The following is a 19,828-nucleotide window of genomic DNA, read 5'->3' on the forward strand; positions in this document are numbered from 1 at the left end:
GGCACAACAACATTATGGATTAGGACAGTTCTGACTTGTTCAAGGGTTGTGTAAATCAGGCCAAAGGTTCAGGGTGCCTGAGCCAATCCTGCCACTCTCCTGTACAAAGCAGAATTTTGTGTTTGGACAGTTTCTTCTGCTCATAATGTTCAGAGGTATTGATTTGGCAGCACCAGTGGGTGATTTAACATTTTAAATTATATACTGTTATTCATAATGAGATTTTTTTTCCAGACACAGTGAAGGTATGAGCACTTTTTATTACTAGGGTTATAGAGGGTTTTATAGAGCATTGATTAATTAAAATACTGAATTCACCTTTTCCATTTGTATCCTTTTTCTATTTCCTTTAAAAATTGTGTGCTTGTGTTCTTCCCATTTTTTTCCTCTTGCTCTGAAAGACTTGTGTAATTTATATAGCATACATAGATAAAAGAGAAATCAAAACCTCCTGATTCCATTCTGTAAATACATAGCTCCAGCCAGTAAGCAGTATTTCCTTAAAAAGGAAAGAGATTTCTGGACTGGCAGGTGATAGGTCTGTTGTGTGTTTTGGAGCAGTGTGCACCCCAGTTATGTCAGATCTGAAATTCTGAATACAGATCAATGCCATGACAGAATCCCAGACACAGTGGTGATGGTCTAGGAGAGAGAGTGACTGTAACACTTTCCAACCACTGAAATTCAGATACTCCTTCACAGAATTCAGTAGTACACAGCAGATTCTGCTGGATAAACTAATCAACCCTATTGTCAGCTTGGTGTCTCAGGAGGAGTCTTGAAAGAGAAAAATTCACTCTTCTGGTCTTCTGTCTCCAGAATGGAATTTGCATTCCAAACCTGCAGCCAGCAGTCACCAATTGCAGTCACATTGCTTTTGCCCACCTTGGAAAGCTGTGATAATTCCAATCAAGGGTTTCAGAATTTTTTCCTTTGTAATTATTTCACATGCCTAGAGTTAAGTTTGAGGCACTGAATGCAGATACGCAACTACACACTAATTAGCAACAGGTAAAAATTGCAGAGGCTTGACATGTAAATGTTAATAGATGGTAAGATACCTTTGAAACCTTGAGATGTGTAGAAAAATTGGAAAATCTGATATTTGTGACTGTTCTCTTCCTATTCCCTATTTGTTTAAAATCACTTGGGCTCTTGCCATACAGAATTCATTTGCAGATTAAGCATTCAGGGTAAGGAAACATATTTTAGTGGTTGAAAGGTACCTGGCACACTTTGGGGAGCTTGCAGCATATTCCACTGTTTTAGCAGGAGACTGCTGCAGAAAATAAGTGTGCAGGGAAGGGGACTCTTAAAGGCTCATCAGTTCCAAGCCTTGAATTTCACTGGAAGCAATAATGGGAATCCAGTCTAGTGCAGGTAGGTGAATACAGGGCCATTATATTCTGGGTGAGACCCTTACAGTAATATATAAAATTAATTTTGTGCAAAATTATTGCTGTAATTCAATTTAGAGGTGGGAAAACACGAAGAATTTTGGTTACAAGAATTTTGTGCTTGAAGGCAGTCATTTCTCCAGATCCTTAGCACAGTACAGTTAGAAAAATAGCATCTACTGCTGCTCTACAAACTTGTAAGAAGATGTGGTCCATAATAGGATTAGAAACTTCAGTGTGCTTCCTCAGTATAAAATTACCATTTCTGCTGAGGGTGTGATGATGAGCAGTGTCAAAGGCATTGAAACAATGTGTGCAGTTGATTTCTGCCATAGCCAGGACAGAAATGAAGGCAGCAATTAACTCCTAGATGTGAAGGCAATTCCCACATGTCCCATACCAGTAAAACTATCCAAAAGAGAGAGGTGAGCAGGATGGTTATTGAGGTTGTTAGGTGAAAGATAGCTTTTGAAAATAGGTTATCACTGGGGGTTTTTGGCAGGTATTGGCACCTCTGCTTTTTGGACAGGAAGACTTCACAAATCATAAGCCCTGTGTGCTTCATATTTAAACAGCAGACAGGGAGGAAATGAACTTCTAGTGTAAAATATGGCTATAGCTCCTCCAATGCTGCAGAACTTTGATACTTTATATATTTCACATGGGCAACTTAATAACTAAAGGAGATGATCTTGTGTCACCATTGTTCTCTCCTTACACTTCAGTCAGTTGCTAGCAGGGGCTGCCCTTCAGGTGTCAGTGAAGTCTGGGCCTCTCTTAGCAATGCCAGCAAGGTGTAGCTACACACCAGTTACACACCAGTTACACACCAGTCACCCTGAACATACAAACAGCCATTGGGCACTGCTGCCACTGCTTGGGAGTATAGAGAGACAAAAGCAGAAATAATCTTCTCATTACCAGAGCCATTATTGTAAAATAATGAACAAGGAACAAGAAAGCTTGAAAATGTGGCTGCTGCTGAAATGCAATGACTTGCTCAGACATTTTTACAGATCTTAGATGATGAATTGTTATTCTGGATTTTATAGAATCTAAAAATTCTGCAACTTGATGTGTTCTCTGCCCCTTTTTAATTTTAGTGAACCCTTATTTGTGGCAAACCTTTTCACTGTGCAAGTCCTGTCTGCCATTGCCTTCAAAACCTTGTCTTTGCAGAATGTAAATCACATCAGAAGAGAGATTTCAATCAGAAGTTTGAAATAGTTCTGTTATCAGAAGTCTGCCATAGAACTGTTCCCCAGTTCAAGCTTTTTAGTGACTAGGAAGGTTTTATACAGGTAGTGCCTGAATGATTTTTTTTTCCCCTAAATGCTGCTAAATTGAGTTCAATATATTAGTTTTTTGGCTAATGTAGCATTTAAAAAATGAATTATCAAGCAAATAATTTTTAATTTGTTTTAAATTAAAAACCTTGTTGCCTGGAATAGCCAGTGATCCAAACCAGCTGTGCAAACCATCTGTACCATTGCTTGATTAGGACAGGTTTGCAGCTACTTTACATAACCAGAGCAAAGTAAAACAGCTGGGCTGCATTTGGGAATTTGGCCTCAACTGTTAAAAACTCAACTGGACAATTCTGAAATTTAAGAATATCTCCATGGTCTAGGGAGGACTGTATTCAACTAATGCATTGCTTTGCTTGGCTTCATCCAGCTAAATAATCTTGAAACTTCTCTTTGGATTTAATCTTTGCTAGAGAAAACTCTGGCCATAGTTACTGTTTTTTCTTAACTTGCTTACATTTTTGGTAACTGGATCCTATGATTTCTGTGTTGAGCAAGTTTAGATACTTGGAGGAATAATTCTTTTCACATTACCCTATAGCAAATCTCAAAGATTAAGTGCACACAGATCAGGTTGGTCTAGGCTAACACAGATTTTTCTATGCAAAGATAACTCTGAATCAGTTAATTGCCACCAGTGCAGCACTGAGACCTGGGATCACCCCCTCTGACTGGGGGAATTTAAACTGATTTTGGAAGCATAGTTGCTAAAGTCACTTTGTATAAACAGTGGAGGAAGACAGGTATGTTTGAGAAGGAAGGGATTTCATGTCTAAAGGAGGATGACTTGTGTTCTGTGAGTGTTTTTCTCTCTTCCTTTGGCTGTCTAAATGTTGATGAACTAAATCCTGACCTAAGTTCTGTTTTTTGCCATCTTTCTTGGCAGAGCAGCTCCAGAAGAACTAAATCATTACATTTGGTTTTCCTAATAAATGTATTTCTTGTTTTAATTCTATAATAGCTGATTGAGCAATCAATCAAAAGCAGACTTCTTAAAATTTATATAGAAAGCTAGAATAATGTTTGACATGTAGATTGTAATTGTATGATTTTTAAAGGCACTTAAAACTCAAAGCTTACCTTTGTTTAATGAAGTTTGTGTGTCTTGCCTTTCTTGTATTTTTTTCATTCTCTAGTGTTTTCTGGCATCATCCACATTCTAAACACTGGAATATATATTTTGAATATAAAATTTGCCAAACCTCTTAACTCAGAAATTGTGCCCCTCTCAGTACATTGCAAGATGAGATATGTGCATTTTAGAGTGCTCTATTTAATTAAAATCATTATTGTTGATTAAAACAGTTGCTTCTCCCACAGGAAAATCGAAATGGCAATCTGGGGGAAAAACAAAAAGGGTGACTCAAGGAACACACAAGACTGCAAAACAGGTATCTGCTCATTTCTTACTGTGACATAAAATAGATGACACAACACTGTTTTTCTGTGAGATCACTGGTATATTGGTGGCTGATTAATACTTTTCTAAAACTGTGCATACATTGTATTTTCAAAGCATCTGAATTTCGAAGTCAAGTATTCAGAAGTTAAAATTGCCAGAATTTAGGTTATCTTGCTCAGCCTTTCCTTTTGGCACTTCCCAGCCCCTGGCACACTTGACTTATTGGCACTGAGGCAATTTTAAGGAAAGGGCTGTTCAATAAAATGATATAGGATAGTCTTGCTGTAAGTATGCTGCTTATACAAGGGCTGCCTTTCTTCCCAGTTCCTAGTTAAAGGAAATTTCTTTACCTCATGTGTTAGTGGCTCAAGTCAGTATATCTTAATTTGGAGAAGAGTCCAAGTGAGTAAAATTTCTAAGAGTTAGGACTGGAAAGTAAGTTTGAATGAGACTTGTAAAGAAGATACTGCTCCTATTTTTATTCAGGTTTTTTTTCTCTCTGTGAATGACAACCTTTATTACATTAATAAAGTAATACCTCAATCTTTCCTCATGTTTAATATTTTTAACCACTGTTTTTCTTTGATTCATGGATTTAGCCATTAGTACAGCTTTAACCATTTAATGTTTTGAGGCAGCCTGTCAGAATTTGATAATAAAGCATATGGAAAATATTATTTTTTGAAAAAAGAAAAATGTTCTGCTTCCATAGAGATGTATTTGCATCTTTCAAACCCAGGCATTGCTTTCCCAGTTCAGTTTGGCAGCTGTGTTCTCTGCTCACACACTGCTGCATTACAGACACGGTGTGTGCTGGTTCCCCTGGTGTGCCAGGGGGTGTCCCTGGTGTGCCAGGGGGGTGTCCCTGGTGTGCCTGGGGTTCCCTTGGTGTGGCACAGGGTGTCCCTGGTGTGCCAGGGGGGTGTCCCTGGTGTGCCTGGGGCTCCCTTGGTGTGGCACAGGGTGTCACTGGTGTGCCAGGGGGGTGTCCCTGGTGTGCCTGGGGTTCCCTTGGAGTGGCACAGGGTGTCCCTGGTGTGCCAGGGGAGTGTCCCTGGTGTGCCAGGGGGGTGTCCCTGGTGTGCCTGGGGTTCCCTTGGTGTGGCACAGGGTGTCACTGGTGTGCCTGGGGTTCCCTTGGTGTGGCACAGGGTGTCCCTGGTGTGCCTGGGGTTCCCTTGGTGTGGCACAGGGTGTCACTGGTGTGCCTGGGGTTCCCTTGGTGTGGCACAGGGTGTCACTGGTGTGCCTGGGGTTCCCTTGGTGTGGCACAGGGTGTCCCTGGTGTGCCTGGGGCTCCCTTGGTGTGGCACAGGGTGTCACTGGTGTGCCTGGGGTTCCCTTGGTGTGGCACAGGGTGTCCCTGGTGTGCCTGGGGCTCCCTTGGTGTGGCACAGGGTGTCACTGGTGTGCCTGGGGTTCCCTTGGTGTGGCACAGGGTGTCCTCTTGGTGTGCCTGGGGCTCCCTTGGTGTGCCAGGGAGGTGTCCCTGGTGTGCCAGGGGGTGTCCCTGGTGTGCTTGGGGCTCCCTCTCAGGGTGTGCCCCAGAAGAGGGAGGTGGAGAGCAATGTGCAGTGTGGGTTCTGTCTCACCTGGGGTTATGTGAACCCTGAGTTTTCAGGGGAATGTTTGGTTGCTACCCAGTGTGGGATTGCTGTGCTGAAGCTCCTGTCACTGACACAGTGCATTCCTGGTGGCTTCAGTTGAGGTTTGAGCACTGCTGAGTGTCTGTGCAGCTTGACATCTCAATTTGGCATTCAGCACCTTCATTGCTGCTGCTTTTCAGACACTGGATACTGCTGTAATTGGTGGCTTTTTCTTTTTTGGCTTAGTTTTGTTGAGCTTTCACTTTTCCTTTGCATATAAATGGGCCACTAATATCAAGAAAATAAACTTACAAGAGCTGTTTCGTATGGTCTTACCAATCTCATCTTCCTTTCAGTAGGGTGCTGGCAAATAAACATTCAATAAATTTTGGCATCCCAGGAGTATAAATATACATTGCATACTTTCCACAATTCCAAGGCAAGTTACTGAAACTATTAGGAGGGAAAGAAACAAAATAAAAAACACCAAGAGATTCAGTTTAATACCACTTTGATCATCCATGCTGGGTTACTCGGGATGTAAGAAGTGGTGTTTCCATGTCTGTTAACTTCAAAGGTGCATCAGCTTTGCATCTTCTGCACTTGAAGGTTTGAACTATTGCTGCAAGTTAAAATGCTTTTTCTCTTTAATGCTGATTTAATGCTAGCCTGCTTGTGTGATAGTGTCTACAAGAAATCAGAGGCTTTTGTCCTTTCAAAGGTGTTTTGCTGGACCATTGGTAGCAGTAAATGTTGCTTGGGTTTTACTGAGACCCTGAAAGTCTGTTTACAGGATAACGATGGAGCTGCTGTGGCTTACAGAGCCTACACAAGGTGTCTTTCTCATTAAAATATGGCTGACATATAAGGGAGAAGATAAATGGATGCCAAATACAGCAGATGGATACATTTGTTGCTAAATACAAAATATATTCGGTGACATTGTCTTTTAAAGATAGGTTTGAACAGTATCAAAGAGTGGGAATTATGCAGGTTTCCCATTCCAAAACTGATCCTTTTTATCAGCAGTATTATCTGAATGACTGTAAACCTAATCACTTTGCTGAGGTCACATTTTATAAATACAGACAGCAACGGGTAGCACTGTTATTTTAATGTAGCTATTTATGATTCTGGAGTTGAACTTGCTTCATTATAAACAGTAGTTTCAAGGAGCTATAAATTAGCCAGAATATAAGCTTTGCTTTAAATGTTTTTACACAAGGCCTCAGCCTAGGAGCATCTTTTTTCCTAGCAGTTTGTTAAAAGGTGACTTATGTAATGGAAGAAAAAATATGAAACCCTTCTGAAATTGCTTTTCATTGGTTGTTTATGCCATGCATCTTTCTGAGCATGACTCTCATGCATACATTAACTGGAGTTCATCTGGAGTACTGTTGAAGCACTTGGAGATATATGTAAGGGTAGCAGAGATGTTGGTGTGATTGTAGTAAATCAGGTGCCCATTCTTCTGCAACTTACAGAAAAATTAGCATCTCACCACAAAAGCAGATGAGAGCATAAGCACTAGCATGTTTGTGGGGGTACCAGTCATTGGTTTTTCTGGGTCTGGATTGAAGGCGCTTGAGACAGTAATTTGTGTTGGAATCAAGTGCTTATTTCTTGTCAGTAAAACAGTCTCACTGCTGTGAGTTCAGCTTTTCATTAGAAGGCACAAAATGGCCCACAATCTCTTGTTACAAGGGCTTTTAAGACTAAACTATCCAATTAAGAACTGACACCTAGATTATTTTCCCTTTTAACCCAATAACTGATCCCAAAGAGCCCCCAGTGCAGACTTTTCTGTCCAATTACAAAATGCCACCCAAACCTATGAGGAAGGAAGAAGAAGCAAGAAGAACAAACCCAGGACAATGCCCTGTGCCCTCCATCTTGCTTCCATCCACGACTCTGTTCACATTTTAAAAATCCCAAAACCTAAATTTCTCACCAAGTGATACACCTACACTACTCTCTATAATCTATTGCACACTTTTGTGGATTCCAGTCTATCTTGAAGTCTAGGAAACTTTCTCCAGGAATGAGAGTCAAAGTCAGTGCTCTCCTGGGGATCAGGACACTCCAGAGCAGACAGAGAAATATTCCTGGTGCCCTGGGTTTCCACACATGTTGGCTGTCCCCTGCACCTGTGCAGCAAAGCAGTGCTGGGTCAGTTAAATCTGTGTTTTAGGGTGCATTTCACTGACATGAACACGTTTTGCCATGAGGGTTTAAAAACAGTCATGTCATATGTAATGTCTTGGTAATAGAATTTCCCTGTGGTGGAATATTGCTGGTATGTTTTTTAGTAAAATGCTATTTTCACCTCTGGATATGCACATCTGTCAGAAAAAGTAATACAGGTTATGTAATTAGAAAATGTATCTTTCCAGTGTGCTGAGAGGCAGAGTATCTCATACTGTGTGGAATGCAAATATTATAACTGTCAAAGAAACAGAATCTGGTTGATCATAAGTGCTGCCTGTATTTAAGAGAGTGTGTGTTGAAAACCTCAAGTGAGTGCAGTGATGTAGTTGTCTTCAGTGAAGATGTGCCTGTTTATGGGTGTTTCAATATGTTGGTGAAAGGTGTGTTGCACAGAAACCCAACTCCTTACCACACTTCTGTTTGCTGTTCTCCTTTCCCCTTGTACCTTCTTGTTCTCAGAACAGTACCTTGGACTGTAAATTAGCAGCAGCAGGAGCTGGAGACAAAAGCTTTGACAAAAGCCCAACAAAAGCCAGGCAGCCTCGGAAGGTGGATCTGCGGGCTCGCTACTGGGCGTTCCTGTTCGACAACCTGCGGCGGGCCGTGGATGAAATCTACGTCACCTGCGAGTCAGACCAGAGTGTGGTGGAGTGCAAGGTAATGCCCCAGCTCTCCTTTGCCTACCTGCCTTCTAGCTGGCTTTTTTTTATATTTTAGAAACGGGGTAAATGAGGAATTAGAGCTTCAGAAACATGTTACGTTTTCATTTGCATTTTGTACAGGCTTTTAGATAGAAAAGCTGAGGACATATATATTCATATTTAAGAAAATGCTTTCATCTTGAGCAAGGACTAATCTTTAAATTATATAAAACTTGTCATGCTGTACATTATATTATTAGAGCTCAGCTTTTTGGTGAAATCAGACTTTGTTAATTGAGTTCTGATTTTGTTATTTTTGTGACTAAGCACTGATTGATTTCTTTTTCCCAGTAATGTCCTTTACTGTAGGTGGCACTGTTGTAGTTCAGCCTTTTTCACATTCATTTGCTTGCTGTTAAGCGGCTTAATTACACTCTCCTCCCTTTCTGCAGTGATAGTTATCACTCTTCTCATTCTCCCTTTGTTAAGAAAGTGATTGGTGGTTGAGTGTAAGCAATGTCTGGTTGGGATGTCACTGTAAGACACTTCCAGTTTCAAACAACCTGGATTTGTAATGGCTTGTGCATCTGTTTCACATTTTATTGTGATTTTCCAGTAGATTTTTAGAAATACCCTTGTCATTTAATAAAAATCACTCATGCTTTGGCAATGGAATTTATCACAAGCATTAAGAGAAGTCAGAATACATTATACAAGAAATGTTAAAGTGATGACTTTGTTTTTGTATTAAACATGGCTGGAAACTCAACACATTCTGGAAATGATTATCTAATCACTGTAAAAAAATTCATATATCAATTTAAGTAAACTTTTTTCTTATCTTATGCATCTCATTCTCTGCTGTAATCAGACACAGCCAAATTGCTATTGAGATTAGTGTACAAATACATTTCATTGAAAGCAGCTTTGAGAACTGAACAGTAGCTCAGAGGCTTCCAAATCTCTCGTTGGTCTAACACAATTTAACATTTTGTTACTGAACTGTCTTCCTGCTCAGGAAACTTTCTGTAGAATTTTTTGGTTTAAGAAAGTCAGCCAACCTTGCACTGTAATTAAATTAGCATTTTAAACTTTTGTGACTGAAAGAACAGAAGCCTATTTGTGTCATTATCACATCTTTTGGGGGTTAGATACTGTTCAACATTTTAATCGGGCTACTTGATCTGCTTTAGGATGGGGACAGACGTAGCCTGAGTGAAAAGTCTTCATTTCAGCAGACTCTTGACAATGATGTATGTATCTGTGTGGCTCAGGTTACTTGTTTGCAAAACAGAGGTGAAAAAAAACAAAAATGAGCAAACAGGGCAGTCCAGTGTCAAATGCTGTGAAACTTATGTAATGTTCATGTCACTCTTACCTTTCAAAAGATCTTTTTTCTCAGCACAAGTGTGCCTTACCTAAGCAGCTGGAATATGTGTTTGTGCTGTGGTCTTTTGTCTGGGATTTTCTTTTCCAGGTTACTGTTAAATTATGACTATTCTTTTCATAAATTACTATCATTTCTGTTAATTAAGTTATGAAGTGTGAAACTGCTTAGTCTTGCAAAGAATTTTTACTAATAATGTTTCTCTTCTATAAATTCTATTATTTGTCATTATTTTATGGTGGTTTTGACAGACAGTTGAGTTTCTCCCATTTTGACTGTTGGACATAGGTGGGAAATAATATTAAATAAGAAACCAAAATGGTCCCACTGCTAACCTTTCTTTCATTTTTTAAAGTGGTATTTTGAAAAATCCTTTCAATTAAGATAAATTCACATTATCAAAAACTTCCTTAATTTTGACTCTTTAAACTTCTGGCTCAGTCAAATGGGCAGGTGCTATTCCATTTAACCATTGTAGTTGTATAAAAGTTGTTTTCTAAGAGGACCCATGTAAAAATGAAATATAACAACTTCTGGCATTTTATACCTTCTGTTTAACCTGGTATAGAAGTGTTAGTTGGGCTTTTTTGGTATTTTGTGCCTTTTCTGTCCCCTGTCCTAGGAGCTGCTGCAGTTTTATCGATTGTGTTGTCACTGAAGATGTTTGATGCTCCCCAGTGGGAGAGGCCTCTGGTGGCTGTTTGTGGTTGAAACTGCAGACAGAAGGGTTGTGGTGAGGATCCAAACAGTGGCAATGTGTGTAAGAGGATCAGTGCTTGTGTGTATTTCCTCAGCTTTGGGCTCTGCTGAAGTTGGTATTCTGCTATTGATTTGGAACTGAGAACTCTCAAATCATGTATGTAGATATATAGATATGGCTTGGATGCTTTGTGTGGAAAGGTGTAATGAACATGGCTGAATTATTTCTGAAATAGTTCTCAAGTTTAAGCGTCATCTCACTGTACATAAATCAGCTTGTGCAATAGTGATAAAAGATTAAATATGTCCTAGTAGATATGGCTGTAACCTTCAACATTTGAAATGCAAATTGTGTGGATATTGTCTATATTAGCTGAGGTTTTTTGTGTTTATATGAATATTTTACCTGCTGTTTTCTAGGTTTGGGTGGCAAGTGTAGGCAGAGCAGAAATGGTAATGCCTTTAAATCCCCTGCTGTATGATAAAAGGTATTAAGACCAAAAGATCTGTAGATGGATAGAAGGCAGATTCTGTAGTCAGTTTTGGTTAATGCAGCAGATGTCTTCAGCTGCTGTTCTTCTCTGGTGTTTTCAGGTGTCTCAGCAACTGAGTTTGTATTTATGTGTGTGTGTATGTATATATAAACAGAAACACTACACACTCAGGTAAGCCCTTTTTTGATAGAGCTTGAGCAACTGGATCCAACAACTAATGATACAGCAAGTATATAAGAACATCAAACTACCTTTAATTTAATTTTGGAGGTATCTTCCTCCTAGAATGAATTAACTGCTTCAGCTGTGTAAGAATCCATGTCTACACAGCTGTTCTTTTCCTTTCAAAAATGCTGAATTTTATAATTTAAAAAATTTGTTCTATATTCTTTTTACATTGCTGTTTAGCATTACTTAGAGTCTGTACAATCTCTTGTCTTTTCACCTGAGATTAGTTTCTGGAGGTCTACTCAGAAAAGCCAGCATGTCTTTTAGTCTGGGTATCCCTGTTCTGCCTCTCCATCCTTTGCACCAGACACATATGTGTGTATATATGTGTATGTGTGTATTTAAGTTTGGTGTGATTGAGTCCTTGCATGTGCCACTGCATTAATTCTTCTGGAGAAAATTTCCTTTGGAAATGGTTGTGGCCCTTTGGAGCACATCCTTGTCAGGCAGGGGATTGTGGCTGCCATGCTGAAGGTGCATCAGTGAGGAGCAGCTGAGGCCAGATGTGGTGATTTAACACTTGGGTGTAGGAGACTGTGTGCTTGCTTAAAATATTGTTTGTCACATACTGAAGTTGATATAAGGAGAGTCCTTTGTCTAGAGGAGCTGCTTCCTTTCATCCTTTCCCAGAGCTGTAAGAATCACTTTGACAATCACAGTGGTTGAACCAACCCCAGAGCTGGCTTTAATTATCTGTAATTTAACTGTATGAAAAGGCTGCAAGGAATTTTTAGAAGCAATTTTTGTGTCAAATTACTGAAACACCCAGTTAACCTTGAAAACATACATTTAAAAAAAGAAGGAAGGAACATAGTTTGTGTGCTAAAAGCATGTTCCAGTATAAAAAAAATTGAGTTTATTTTGGTAAATACATAAACTAAAATATTCAGTATAAATAATGAAGCAGCATAAGGTAGACATGGTTTATAAAATAGAACCCATTAGCTTGTCTAATAAGCTAAAGTACAGATGTGGTGACTGAATTAATTTCCCTGATGCATGTACTACTGTTTTGAGTTGGAGTAACCTTAAAATCCTATAGTCTTTGGTACTTCCATGTTTGCCTCTTCCTTTTTTGAGAATGGGAGAATAAATGCAGGAAGGGACATTTCAAAGTGGTTAAGGGCTTCCTGAAGTGCACTTCCATTCTGTAAAATGGGATTTCAATGGGCCTATCTAGGACCTGAGTCCTGACTGAGGATGGTTCCCGTGTAGCTGCTCTTGAAGGTCTTTGTTGGTTACAAAGTCATTTATAGGATCTCCTGTAGGGATCTCTGACTTGTCAGAGTGAACCTGAGATACCTTAGAAAGTCTCTTTTCCCAGCCTGGTGCTTGAAGATGGAGTCAGAGCTCTTCATTTCTTGGTCTCAAGGTTGTTTATTGTATCTTATCTATAAAATTCTTTCTCCTGTCCTGCTGAGGTCAGCTCAGCAGGACAGACAGAGGCACCAGAGGCACTCTGCCTGTCCCCAGGGCTGTGTTATGTCTTTATACTAAAAACTACCTGTACAATATTTACAATTACTTTCCAATACCTGTCACCTATGTTAGTGAGCTTCTACTCTAAACCAGTCTGTAAGTGCCAACATCACAGCAGAAGATGGAGGCCAAGAAGAAGAAGAAAGGCTGGACACACCCAGTTCCCTCCATCTTGCCTCCTGAACCCCCATTCTAGAAACCCCAAATCTACTTTTCCACCCTGTGATAAATTCACTATTATTCTGCCTAAACTGTTATGGCTTGCTGATCTTCATATAAGGTTGGTAATTTGCTCCATGGATCATAATCAAACCCACAGGTGTTTTGAGCTGTGTGCCAGGGCTTCTGAGCCCCCTGACAAGGGTCTTGGCTGCTCAGGACAGCCAGAGGGATGCCCTGGGTTCTGACAGTCACCCAGCTGAAGAAACTAGAAGTCCTGCTTTGAGATAAATACATGGCAAGCAGAGTGATCAATGAAAGCTGGAGAAAAGAAGGGAAAACAAAAAAGAAACATGCAGAACAGAGAGGAGAAGGTAACAGGAGTTACATTGTGTCTGGTTTGAGTTTCATGTCGCTGATTTTCCTTGAAGAGTTGTTTTCAGCAGTATTGCTTTCTTACTTAGCTCCAACTGTCTTTAAGAACCGTACAGACTGGATGTGACCTTGAGAAATAATGCGATATAAAACTGTTCTGGCTCCAGTGCAGCCGCAGCACAGTGGCCCATGGAGGTTCCTTTTTGTCAGCAGCTTCTCGGGTGGTGCAGCTTTGCCTGGCTCCGCAGGGCGGTGGCAGTGCGCAGGTAGCGGGGCTGGCTCGGAGCCCCGGCCGGATCCTGTGTCAGAGGACAAAGGGACGGCGCCGGCCCGCCTGCCCCGCGCCAGCCCCGGCTCCCTCGCACACCAATCGAAGCCGCCGCGGCCCATCGGGGAGCTAATTGGTAATTTTAGCTGGACATCTATATGGAGTTATCTGCATGCCTGCAACGGCGCTTTCTGAGCCACTTTTGTTCTGCTCCATTCTGCTTGACAAAATGGCCCTCATGGCTTTAGGGAGAGAGATGTGCATCAGTGAGTGTGGGGCCGCTCCAGCTGCTTGTCTTGTTTGTATTCCCTTGTTCATAAAACATGGCTCGGGTTACAGCTGCATGGGTCTGCTCTGATCATTTCTGATAATGTGGAGCTAAACATTCCTTAAAATAGGTTAAACCATTTATTGTGGTTTTTTCCTGTGCTAGCTAACTTCAGAAATATAAGTCATATTCACGTTAATTCTTTTTTTTTTTTTTTCCTGAGGAATATGTAAATGGCTGACTTGAAAAATAAATGATTCAGAATTAAATTTTGGTTTCTATGCTCTCATTGTTAGTAACAGTCAGCACAACTTAGCATGAGCTAACCTAAATGGACATGAATTGGATTAGAAAGCTGAAATTTTATTAGTGGAACAGAAAAAAATAACTGGTTGAGACACTTGAGTTGTTCATTTCTTGTAGCAGACTTTACTTAATTATTTTGGTGCTGTAAACCAACTGCTTTGTAAGAAAGATTTTTGTTAGCATTTTTGAGGAATATTTCAAAACAAAGAGCAACTTCTGCAGCAGCAGTGGGATTCTGTTTGATTTCCCTTCCTGGTGTGTGACTTTGGTGCCTTTCCCTTACAGCAACCAGCATATGATCTGTGTGTGTCATAAGGAGTAGTTAAAAGGATGCTCATGTCAAAACTGAAGCTGAATTTCAATGTTAAACAAAATGGATAATAATCCATATGATTTTATATGAAAAAGCATTTTTCATGTGTTAGAGGTCTTTTTTCTGTTAAAAGGACAATTAAAAGTAAATATGTATGGGATTGATGTTGCAAAAATGTGCATTAGTTACCTGGACTGTAGGAGAGTGTTTTTACTGGTTTTGCTGTCAAAGGTTTTACTGTTAAAATTTGTAGTTATACACTTAAGAACCAATACCTTCTCATTTGTAATTGTTCCCAAAATTTGTAAGTAATAATTACTTTGAGCAGAAAATTTATCTTATTACCAGCAGGAATGACATTGGCACAGTAAAGAACTTGTGAAACAGCAGCATTTTGTCATTAGTGTTTTTCCTTATACCATAAAGTTATGTCTGTACTTTACATTCTGCATGTGAAGCTCATTTAAGTTTCATATTCAAGCTTCATTCATGGATTTTGACTATTTTCAGCATGTTGTCACGACAGAGTACAGGACACATTTTTCTTGTCTGGGACAGAGTAGTTATGAAAGCTGCTCTTTCTGGCTGCCATGAGCTCAGACTCTGTCCCTGAGAGAGGCATTCATGTGCTGTGTTGGTGAAATTCAGCTTTGCTGAGGAGGTGCCTTAGGTCTGTGTTTTGTCATGTTCAGTCAGTGATTTTTGAGTTTATACGTGGAATATGAAGAATTGCTCCTTTCCCTGCCAGTGGCAGCAGAAGTTTGTAGTTTGCCCAGGTAACACAACTGAGAGTTCCATTACTATGTTTGCTCTACCTTGCAGGGAAAAACTGGTGCCATTAACTGAGTAGAGGCAACTTCCCTTGAATTTTTCATTGTTTCTTGATGTAATCTGACCATACCATAGGCACCACACTCACACATTTGTGCCAACTGGGCATCAGTAGACACACTCAATAATTTCTCAAAGTTAAGGGTATTTTAATCAGAAACAAGACTCTTCAGCCACTGCCATTTTGTCTGTGATTTTCTTCCTGGAGTAGTGTGAAGTTAATTGATATGTCCTTTTGTAACAATTAATTTTATTTGTTGGAGACCAACATATGGTTCCAGATTCAAACTGCTTCATCAAGGTTTTGCATATTCTGAGTAAATCTGCAGCATGCCCACACAGTTTCTGACAGTGAATGTTTTAATCCCACCCAGGTTCTGATGCTGCTGCCTTTGTGTAGTTTTGTCTACTTTTACTTCACAAACAGATTAATTGTGATATTTTCGTTTTCCACAGACCTGTTAGGTTTTATGCAGTTTTGCCTTCTTGGTGATGTATGTTCAGCATATTTCAAAAGATAACTCTGACCAAAAAAGGGATATTAATAATGAAACAGGTATCCTTATGTGAGTTAAGAATTATTTTCCTGAAAATGTTACCATTTTGTCCTTACACATTAGTGCTGAAACAGATCTTGAATAATATGCACCTTTTTTTTAGGATAAATGTTTTAATGATTGTTCACATAAAAATCTTTATTATCTGGGCTTTCTTGTTTTCAGGGGTTTTCCTGGGTTTATGTTTAATGAGAAAGCTAAATTGTAAATGTCCTCCTTTCTTTTCAGTTCCTTTATTGGGGTGGGGGATTGTTTTTAAATAGAAAGATTGATGTGATGGTTGCTTTTCAGGAAGTCCTGATGATGCTTGATAACTATGTAAGGGACTTCAAAGCATTGATTGATTGGATACAGCTACAGGAGAAGCTAGAAAAAGCTGATGCTCAAAGCAGGTAATTAGATTTATATTTTTTTAATCTACAGAGAGAGTAAAGTTCACAGTAAACTTCATTTTCTAGCAGAGCTTCAGCAAATAGAACCAATTTTCCTTTTGGACAAAATGGGTGTGAGGACATTTTATGTGCATTGTCACTGTCACGTAGAAGTAGAGGATGTTTCCAGTCCTTCCCTCATCTTTTCCTTTTGAATGGTGGTTTGATGCTTTGCTCTATACTGGAATTGGAAATAAACATTGTAGTCTTGAGAGGAGACATTATTTTGGATATGGGTCTTGCTGATAGGGTTTGTAGTTAGAGTAGAAACAATTGCTGAGATAAATGATCAAATTCAGCAGGATTTGTTAATATACTGAGTGTTTGTTGGTTCTAGCTTTGCTTTAAGGTGATAGAGGGAGACTTATTGTGAATTGTATTTTTAAACTTTTCTTTCCTGGGTTTGCAGACCGACTTCACTGGCTTGGGAAGTAAAGAAAATGTCTCCAGGACGCCACGTGATCCCAAGTCCCTCCACAGACAGGATTAGTGTGACATCAAATGCTCGAAGGAGTTTAAATTTTGGGTATGAAACCAACTCAGAAGTTTATTGAAGCTAAAATAAAGATTAATTTGAAGCAAAGCTCATGAATGCACTATTTTTCTGTAGTAACCAATGTATTGTTTTGTTGTTATTAAATCATATAAGCAATTTTTTGCATTCCTTAACAAAAAGCCCATGATCTCTAAAGGAAAATCCTATCAAGGACTTATTTATTTATGACTTGGTAATACATTTAATAACTGGTAATTACAAAGACCTGAAGATAAAATACTGTCAGTGTATTTCATGTGATCTGTTTAGTACTCTCTTCTCTCTACAAAACAAAGGTCAGAATGTCTGTAACTGGCATTTTAAAATGGCCAGTGTGTGCAATGTGAATGGCCAGCTGAGTAAGCAGAAGTAAACACAGGTCAGAAAGAGTGAGTGTAAAGTGAGATTATGATGATTCTGATGTGTGGCAGAACTGATACTAGTTCAAATGTAGAGCATGTTGTATACTACAGTAGAGCATCTTTTACTTGTTGAAATGAAAGTATCTGAAAGCAGTTCAACAAAAATGTGCATAGATTTAGAGCAGCACTGCCTGGTGCTGTCTCAGTCTGGAGAGCACAGATGTGTGCAGTTGGGATCTTTCTCAGGGTATGTGCTGAAAAACAGCAACCTTCAGGTTTTTGGGATCTCAGGAACACACTGCCCAGTGGCCTGAGTGCTTGCATTGTCCTCAGCAGAGATGTGATACTGGGCTGTTTGGTCAGCACCTCTGAGGAATGAGCTCTCTGAAAATCAGGTATTTCTACAAAAATACTACAAAGTGTGTTTGGTTTAGGCCCTGTGTAGAGGAACCTGTTGATACCTACCTGAAACATCTGAAAGGTGTCTGCTGAAATGCCTGGTGGTGGGGAGAAAATATGCACAAGCACTCAAATGAAACACTTGAATCTGGTGGAAATCAATGCTCTTTTATTTTTATATTTATTAGAACATAACAGCTCAGCACAATTAGTCTTTCAGCCAGTCTTATTTGGCTGTAATAACCTGTTGCTATTGCTGCTGGAGCTGTTTTATGCACAATCACAGGAGCATGATGAGAAACTGTGTGTGTTAGAGCAAGGAACAGCAAGATGAGTTTTCTATCCTTCACACTTGCAAATTTTTTTCTTCTTAGTCTGTGTCTCACAGCAAGGCAACCCCAGAGGGCTACAATATTTTGTGTGTGAGAGAAAATAGGATGGAAAATAAGGGCTGAGACTTACTTGGTGCTACAGAAATTTTTGGCAGAATGCTAGGAATTACTAGGAAAGAAATAGGGGATAGGAGAGAAGGTAGTGGTGTACCTCTGTAGAAATTAATGATTCATACCTGTAGTCATCTTCACATCTTCAGAAAAGTACAGAAACTGGAAACAGGGACAGTCAGAGGTATCCAACAGCATTGATGCAAAAAGAAAAGAATTTGGAGAAGAGATAGCAAGAAGGGTGTGATAAATAAAATCACTTATGTGGAAGATGAGTAGGAAAATCTGTTAGTTATTTTTAATTCAAAGGAATTGGGAGTGCTAAATGGTCAAATGCCAGGTTTGAAATGACAGGAGTATTTTTCAAGATTTAGTATGTAGAATTTATGATGCATTGCTTTGGTTGCCAAAAATATTAATGCCTTCAGAAATTAGTATCACAATGATTAAATTTAATCTTGTTTATTAAAAACAGCGACTAGTTGAGCAAATTCCAACAACTTTTCAGTGTAAATTGCTGCAAGCTGGAGAGTTTGCCAAAGGAGAGGTGGTTCTGTTCAGCACTGTTGTGATGGTCTCATAAAGCTTTCTAACAAACCATTCTGTTACTTGCCCAGACACTAAAAAGAGCTGTGACTTTCATTTAGGAACCCTGCAGTGACCATTTCTGCAACACGCCTGGCTCCCTCGGGTGTAAGTTGGGCCGATAAGGTAAAAGCCAACCATGGAACTAAAGCTGCCAATCCTGAGCTGGCCACTGCACAAGCCTGCCTGGCACCCCCTGCACAGAAGGCACTGCGGAAAAATGGCAAGTCCCCTTCTGTGGCCTAAGTTGTTTTCACAAACTCTGTGGGATGAAGTGAATTCAGAATGTGATGACCTGGGTTCTAAGCAAAATTAAACCTAGTTTTGGAAAGTACAACGTTTAAATTCAATGTGGAGACAAAAGATTCATGCAGCCTTTTATTGCAATAGTTAAGTTTGAGCCAAAAGTGTGTTTTCATGTGAAGGTAAAATTCTGCTGTATTTTCACAAACTAGAATTTGATCTGTTAAAACCAGTTCATAACATCCCAAGAAGCAAAAGGTCTTTGGTTACAAACTGCCAATCTAACTGACTGCAAGTTGGGATGGCTTAACACTATAAAGAATAATGCATGTCCAGGAATCTGGGAAGAGCTCAAGATAGTTTTGTATGTCCTGGGAGAACATGCTATTAGACCTATGCTGAAGTAACAATTGATGGTTTTTTGGAAGACAAGAATTACCACATTTAGTTATGAATTGTTTTTTCTAAAGATGCTCTTTGGAGAATGATTAATTCAGGATCTTTGGTTCTAGAAAAGATTGGTTTAGTTGCAGACATAAAAAACTACCATTTGGTTTATAAAATTAGTTCCTTTGCACTGAATCTCTGAGGTTGTCTTCAGAATTGCATTCTTTTTCATTTATTTTCTTCATGTGTGGTCTCAGATGACTTTCTACTTTCTACAAAACCATCAGGCAGGATGTAGAAATGGATATTCTGAAAGAAAATTAAAAGTGCAATGCTTTATTTACTTATTTTTTTTAAGTTTCAGGAAGTACATGTATCAATTTAAGATAGTTGTATGTTAACCTGGGAGCAGTAGAAGCCATGTGTGGTGACTTGAAGACTTGTGGTATATTATGGAAGTAAAGCACCTTGTCCAGGGGTCTGGCATGTAACGTGAATGAGTTCAGGAGTGGGTTCCTCTGTTTGGAGCAGAACCATC

The 19,828-nt window shown here is 39.5% G+C and overlaps 1 protein-coding gene across 1 annotated transcript in view; it reads left to right on the top strand.

The window, feature by feature from the left end:
* Positions 1–19,828, top strand: part of SCAPER (S-phase cyclin A associated protein in the ER) — a 136,337-nt gene that overhangs the window by 6,021 nt on the left and 110,488 nt on the right. The window contains exons 4-8 of the mRNA XM_058811238.1: positions 4,025–4,095; positions 8,360–8,557; positions 16,197–16,297; positions 16,746–16,862; positions 18,723–18,883. Coding sequence (XP_058667221.1) covers positions 4,025–4,095; positions 8,360–8,557; positions 16,197–16,297; positions 16,746–16,862; positions 18,723–18,883 — 648 coding nt within the window. The remainder of the gene's footprint in view (positions 1–4,024; positions 4,096–8,359; positions 8,558–16,196; positions 16,298–16,745; positions 16,863–18,722; positions 18,884–19,828) is intronic.

The sequence above is a fragment of the Ammospiza caudacuta genome, chromosome 10 (genome assembly GCF_027887145.1).
Source record: "Ammospiza caudacuta isolate bAmmCau1 chromosome 10, bAmmCau1.pri, whole genome shotgun sequence".
NCBI lineage: Eukaryota > Metazoa > Chordata > Aves > Passeriformes > Passerellidae > Ammospiza > Ammospiza caudacuta.